This window comes from Littorina saxatilis, linkage group LG13 (assembly GCF_037325665.1).
Source record: "Littorina saxatilis isolate snail1 linkage group LG13, US_GU_Lsax_2.0, whole genome shotgun sequence".
NCBI classification, from domain to species: Eukaryota; Metazoa; Mollusca; class Gastropoda; order Littorinimorpha; family Littorinidae; genus Littorina; species Littorina saxatilis.
The window spans coordinates 11,645,957-11,653,608 of record NC_090257.1 but is presented as its reverse complement, the minus strand read 5'-3'; the positions used below and the strand labels follow the sequence as shown (position 1 = coordinate 11,653,608).

General features: G+C 38.6%; 1 protein-coding gene across 1 annotated transcript in view; it reads left to right on the top strand.

The window, feature by feature from the left end:
- LOC138983585 (uncharacterized) overlaps positions 1-6,137 on the top strand; it is an 8,866-nt gene extending 2,729 nt beyond the window's left edge. Inside the window, exons 2-5 of the mRNA XM_070356860.1 lie at positions 2,441-2,550; positions 3,793-4,018; positions 5,282-5,395; positions 5,887-6,137. Coding sequence (XP_070212961.1) covers positions 2,441-2,550; positions 3,793-4,018; positions 5,282-5,395; positions 5,887-5,925 — 489 coding nt within the window. The 3' untranslated portion in view covers positions 5,926-6,137. The remainder of the gene's footprint in view (positions 1-2,440; positions 2,551-3,792; positions 4,019-5,281; positions 5,396-5,886) is intronic.
- Positions 6,138-7,652: the final 1,515 nt, after the last annotated feature.

Sequence of the window (7,652 nt, the reverse complement as noted above, 5' to 3'; positions counted from 1 at the left end):
TCAAACGTGTCAGGCGCGGCCTTCGGCTTTCGCTCGGCCTTAATCAGGTTATTCCCCGTGAGTCAGCGAGCGCGCGAGCAGAAGGACAGTGACCGAGACACACGGTACGCTGTTGTTACCAATCCTTCTGCGAGAAAGTTCGCATGCTGTTTGTTCAGTCTCCCTCCGTATATTGAAGGCTATACCGAGCGTGCGCCTCTGTGCCTGGAGTCCCGAAAAAGTGCCTCCGCCACCCGATTCTTGGCTTGGGTGTGTTTAAAACATCTATGCAATTCCTAACAAAGACACAGTAATTTTTTTATATTTAGTCAAGTTTTGACTAAATATTTTAACATCGAGGGGGAATCGAAACGAGGGTCGTGGTGTATGTGTGTGCGTGTGTGTGTGTGTGTGTGTGTAGAGCGATTCAGACTAGAACTACTGGACCGATCTTTATGAAATTTGACATGAGAGTTCCTGGGTATGAAATCCCCGAACGTTTTTTTCATTTTTTTGATAAATGTCTTTGATGACGTCATATCCGGCTTTTCGTGAAAGTTGAGGCGGCACTGTCACGCCCTCATTTTTCAACCAAATTGGTTGAAATTTTGGTCAAGTAATCTTCGACGAAGCCCGGGGTTCGGTATTGCATTTCAGCTTGGTGGCTTAAAAATTAATAATGACTTTGGTCATTAAAAATCTGAAAATTGTAAAAAAAATACAAATTTATAAAACGATCCACATTTACGTTTATCTTATTCTCCATCATTTGCTGATTCCAAAAACATATAAATATGTTATATTCGGATTAAAAACAAGCTCTGAAAATTAAATATATAAAAATTATTATCAAAATTAAATTGTCCAAATCAATTTAAAAACACTTTCATCTTATTCCTTGTCGGTTCCTGATTCCAAAAACATATAGATATGATATGTTTGGATTAAAAACACGCTCAGAAAGTTAAAACAAAGAGAGGTACAGAAAAGCGTGCTATCCTTCTTAGCGCAACTACTACCCCGCTCTTCTTGTCAATTTCACTGCCTTTGCCATGAGCGGTGGACTGACGATGCTACGAGTATACGGTCTTGCTGAAAAATGGCAGCTACTTGACTAAATATTGTATTTTCGCCTTACGCGACTTGTTTAATATTTTGTGTTTGAAGAAGAAGAAGAAGAAGAAGAAGAAGAAGAAGAAGAAGAAGAAGAAGAAGAAGAAGAAGAAGAAGAAGAAGAAGAAGAAGAAGAAGAAGAAAAAGAAGAAGAAGAAGAAGAAGAAGAAGAAGAAGAAGAAGAAGAAGAAGAAGAAGAAGAAGAAGAAGAAGAAGAAGAAGAAGTTCTGATTCTCGCGTGCACCCGTTTAAACAATCAACAACTTCTGATTCTCGCGTGCACCCGTTTAAACAATCAACAACTTCTGATTCTCGCGTGCACCCGTTTAAACAATCAACAACTTCTGATTCTCGCGTGCACCCGTTTAAACAATCAACGAATCAGGGACCAGCATCCAGACACACCCACAAGCTACAACACACAACGATCCTGACGGCAGACACAACTTGGGTCAGGGGAAGATAATAGAAAGAGAGGGACAGTTAATTGACCGGGAGTTACTTTGGAATAACTTTACTATATCATTGGTGACGGTGCACCCAGGCCTGTCGCATGACATTCATATGACCTTGACATGTGATGAAGATCAAGCAAAGTGCAACAGTAATCAAAGCCCACAACACATATAAGCTTAAACCATTAGCTGTAACTGAAAACATATATTGCTAAAATTAACTATATCATCCTGCTCCGAACACCAGTTTTAACGGTCCCTCAACAGACCATGCAGCAGTTCGGATTATAGTGTATGTAAATTATGTAACTGTTGTTATGCATATTAACTCCCGTTTTATCTCCCGAAAATAAAAATAAATACAGTTCTGCTATTTTATAGCATGCAGTTTCGACTATTTTGCAGTCTGGATGCCATCTTGTCCGCCATCTTGAATATATCAAAATGCCCAAGGATGACAGTATGTCATCCGTTGGATCTGTAATCTACAGGCATCGCAGAGTTCAAAACATTCAAAACATTCTCCGAGGTATTTTTGGAGGGGTCGAGGTCAAAATCGAGAAATGACAACCGGACTAAAGCCAATTGTGTTTCTTGTTGTTTTGCTGTGGCATGTTAAACACACGAGGTATTGCGATGTCCATTTAGAAATGCCTTGTTTTGGCGTTTTATTTGACTTTTAACAAAAATAACTTCAAAACCTTTTAAGTCAAACAAACAAAATGATCACCACTATATATTCGCATATTCATGCACACACATACCAATTTTCAGCAACCAATCATTTTTGGAAACATTTTATTTAAACAAAAAGATCGCCTTCTGTTCAGTAAGCACCTTTTAGCACTTAGTCATATGTTTTATCTTGTCGCTTTTTCATGTGTCAATTTCAGGAAGTGCCAGTACCTTACCAACAAGCCCTTAACGGGCTGGTGCAGAATGCAAGTGCAACAATCACCATTAAGGGCATCGCGCAGCACATAAAAGGCGACGACCATCAAACGTAAGCGTATGTCTCTACGGTAAAGAACCTACCCTCTCAAGCGAGAAGTGTCAACCATGCAACTGTCAAACTTGACCTACAGCCATTCTGGCTGTGAAGCGCACGCGTTTCTTCCTAATTTACAATACCTTTTTAAATTATATCTGTACGATTTGGATTTCCCATGGTGTACAGAACTCGTCGTCTAGTATGTGTGTCGATCCTTACTGGGTTTAAATGTACCATTCTTACGCGATTTTATCCTACACGCGCGAGAAAGACCACCCATGTGAAAACTAAACCATATCTTCACATGTGAAGCATTTTTCACTGCTCATAAATGACAAAGTCAGTTAGACAAACTTTCTCGAAGCACTTTGCAGTTTTCTCTGAAAGAATGTTGAGAACTTACAAATGACGTTATAATTCTCTTTGACATCAGAGATTTTACTTTGGAAGAGATGGAAGTTCAAGAAGACGCACCTTCAATTTGGACACTTCGATTCCGGGAAGTTTGATTTGGAAGGCACGTAAGAACAGAATGTAGGATAATTTGAATATTTCATTGCTTGCTGTGTGATACCAGGTTTACACACGTTGCTTTTCCAAAATATGTAAAGGCTAGCTTTCACTCGAGTTTTAATATTTAAAAAAACAACTCGTGTAAACTAGGTATTACGCAGCAAGCCATGTAGTATTCTCTATGTGTGAAACACCACAAATCTACCCAAGAAAGTGATAAGACCTTCATTCCACTTGGACACGTTCCAACAATCAAAATTCCGACTGCTGTCTGTGCAGAGTGTCATTTTTTGCTCAATTTATGTTGTTAGTAACACCCATATCAATATGCATCAATAATTCAACAGGTTCCGATGTGTGCATTTGTGTCAAAGTGAAAGGATGCTCTTATCCCATGTAAATGTTTAGAGCAATTTAAGGTCTTTTAGGCCAAACAAAAAAAATAATCTGTTTACAGTATCCCGACCGACCCTATTTTTTCGCGCGACCCCAGACTTTTTTTTTTGGCATTTGGGGGAGAAAAAAAAGTCTTTGTTTTTGGGCAAGATAACTTAAAAATATGTTTTTGGGGAGAATTTTTTTTTAAATAAAAATCCCGACCTACCGACCTTATTTTTTTGGCCTATGTTACCGTAAACAGATTTTGTGTGTGTGTGGCCTTATATGATCGCTTTCACGAAAAGAAATGTTTTGATATTGATTGATTTTCTGTCCCTTAAATTCATACGTGTGTTCTGGTAGGTTCACCATTGAATGGCGTGATGAACAGGAAGCGCTGATGGCCCAAAGAGTGCCCATTCGCTTCACAGCCAGATTTCAAGGCGGCGCACTCGTTGCAAACTTCATTCTAATACAGTGCAGGGAGAATGACCAGACGATGACGCTGCTGGAGACAGAAAACGGCCATGGGATAACAAAAGCACAGGTGTTTGAAGTCGTGTTCAATGTCTCTCAAGAAACCATCGAGGTAAAGATTCAATGCATCTCAACCAAACTTAGTATGCCATACGCCAAAAAATGTAACTAAGCACAATTTCACACCCTAGCAGAAAAATGAGCAGTTCTTTATCATGCTCAAAACTTACATTTTTTGAAAAGACACGTGTTTTATGCATTTGTTGACAATTTTGTATTTTAAGCCATCCTGTATCATGTAAGCGTCCTTTCTCTAGAATTGAAACACACTATTTCTTTCTGCATTTTGGCTGATTTCTTTTAAGAAAGTAACTCTGCTTTGTGTAAACGGAAACTTTGGGTATCATAATTCCAGAAATTGTCACGTGATACACCATAGCAAGATGTCGCTAAACGGAAAAAAGTGCAATAAGTACACAACACGTGTTTTTTCGAGAGAGAAAATAATAAGAAAAAAGATACGGCACTGTTCTGTTGTTTATTGTGAAAAAGAAGTACGTTGATTTAAGCATCTGGTAGACTAAAGATGCTGGTCAGCTGAATGCTTGCAAAAGTCAGTCGCCTTTTTGAATTGCCTCGTGCGTCTTTGTTTCCAGGCAAGTTTTCTTGCTTCTAAAATCGTACTTTTTCCTTAAAATATGTGCTTTGATAACATTATCATTGTTAATAACTCATCAAACACCTGACAATCGCTTATAAATGAAGACATTAGTTTGACTTATTTGGGGACATACAGTATGGAGGGTATCATTTTAACACTTGCTATATGTTCTTATGTAACCGTGAACCTATGTTCGGTTTTTAATATCTGCTGGAGAAAGTAGATACTTTAAAAAACACCCATATATACAATGCAGGAGGTGGACATACTTCATGTTGATATCTCTTAAGAGGAAGGAGACTTTAGGAACACCAATTCTGAAAGTTACAACATATCACAAGGAAACTTACGCGATGAAAATGTCACTACTACCCTCTTGTACTGCCAAGAGTCAAGGGATACGTTCAAGTTTGTTAAACAGACATGTTTTGATCGATGTTGAAGACAACTGGTGTATCTGATTTCAACGTATCTGTTATGATATCGTGCGCACGATTAAATCAATAAACCAAGCCATCCGAACAAAAATCACGATTAATTGAGCTAATAACGAAACAAAGCGTGAGATGGATGAAACTAAACAATACACAAACAATCTGTATTTTTGGCTAAATATGGCACACTGTACGAGCAAAATATGCGTGATAAAAATGGAAACACGACAGTATGGTATCATCATTTTTCCTTGATCTCGTTATTGTTCTTCTTTTGCAGGTCGTTGTCAATGGGCAACTGCTGGGAAACTTCAGGCGGATTGCTCAGAGACCGACAACACAGTACCTTGGTGTCACGGGAGATCGGTTGACTCTCTTCAGGCCTGAAGTCGAGGTTTGAATCTCATTCGTTTCCTCTCCTTCCCATCCTCCTCTTCGTCGTCATCAGCATCAATACGATTATTGATTGCAACAGCTCATAACACCTTATGTGATATCTCTTCATACTTCTTCCCTGCTACTCTGACTTGAGTTTTCGCAGAGAAATGTATTGCATAGTCGAACTAACCAACACAAGTTCTGTGCTGTGTCCCTAAGTCGACAAGAGTGTATATTGGATCCGTTTGTGTGTGTGTGTGTGTGTGTGTGTGTGTGGGGGGGTGTTTTCTTTTTGTTTGCTTTTGTGTTTGTGTTTATTTCGACTCCATGTCTGGATTGTAACAACCCAGTCCTTTCTGTCTTAAGCTGAAACAACCGCTTGCAATCATGTACCAAAACCTAAACATGCGCGAATATTTAAAGATTTTAAAGAAAACCCATTAACTACGAAAATAGGATAGCAACTCTCCTAAATTTGTTTTTGTTCATGTCTCTTTTATGTTTCAGATCTGGCCAGCCGAGGGCGTACCCGGTCACGTTGCTTGAACAGCACGAAACCTCAAAGTCAGTCAGGCCCGGTGGACGGGTCTTTAACTGATTGTTTTAAAATAATTTTAAAAATATCAATAGCTCTAAACGTATGCTACACAGATGTCAGAGGTCACTTTCACGGGTTTACTTTTAGTACCCAATATTGACGGACTGTGTGATGAAATCTTCTGCTATGGTCTGTTGAGACAGTGATATCAAAATCAATAGCAGAAGATATCGTCACACAGTCAGTCAATGTTAGATATATTGCTAATTCTCTGGACATTTTGTATTTACTGTAAAGAAATTACAAACGTATTTGTCTCAGTTTTGGCTGTTCCATATCCCTCCCTCTGATTATTATTTCTTTTTGTTCACTCTTTTCTTGTACTTTTCAGTATTTTAAAATGTCTTTCCTTTCAAAAAGTCTTTAGTCACTTGCTCAACTAAATTCTGGGATAATTACATTTTCATATATATTTGTTTGTTTTTAAATTTAGGTGTTTTTGTTTTTGAAGTGGGGAAGCAATAAAGAGGTCGTCGATATCAAAACTGATATCGACGGAAATGTCGTCGATATCACTTTTGCACTGAGCTCAGTTTTTTCCAATTGACCAATGGAAATCCACGTAACATATGAAATAGCAATATTAACTTTTATCGACAATGGAGTGTATATATCTGCCTTCCGCATAGATAGGCTTGTAGTGCACATTATTCAACGCTCTGCTACTTTCTATTTTCAAACTAGAAAGGTGTTTATTTGCGACTAGCTGTACCCGTTTTGTTTTCTCGAAAACCTTCAGTTATTTCCTGGAACGGTTATTGATGAATGATAATTTCTTTCCTACATCATAAAAACAAACGCTTATAACATGTGTTGTATCACACACACACACACATACACACAAACACACACACACACACAAACACACAGACACACACAAACACACACACACACACATACACACACACATACACACACACGCACACACACACACACACACACACACGCACACACACATACACACTCGCACGCACACATATAAACACACACACACACACAAACACACAGACACACACACACACACACACACATCCTCGTGTGTGAACGCGCACGCATACAAATAGGGGAAGGGCCCCTAATATGGACCACTTTTTGTTTATTGCTTCATAACTAGCTTGTTTTTGTGCAAAGAAGTTCAATTTGTGTTTGGTAGTCTTTCTATCTTAGGTGAACCTAATTAGAGTAAAATAGCTTTGATACACATTCAGCAAAAATTAAATGCAGAGAAAATCACAAAAGGTCCATATTCGGAGCCTGGGCGCCTAATATGGACCAGTGAAGCGGCCTTCACGAATCACTGTAAAAAGCCCCCTATATTTCAAAATACCATGATACAACTTAGTGTACAGCCTTATTAAAATATGTTCTAGGTTTATCTGTTTCGGGTTGATGAGAGCATTATTTGAAGCACACCAGGAAACTAAAGAAGCTTATCAATAAAGTTCAGTTTTCTAGGGCAAAATAGTGTACGAAACCGCTGCATGTTCTTTAAGTTGATTAAATGTTTGCAATTGATTGCGTGTGATCTGTTTATAAAATGAAATATTGTTGAAAACTGACCGTCGGATTGCAGTCTTGTTGATGCAGCCGAAATCTGGAAGGGGAACTACTCGTGTCGCTAGACAAAGTATGAGAGTTACTTTTCCTTGGAATCTTGCTAGCGATAAACGATTGT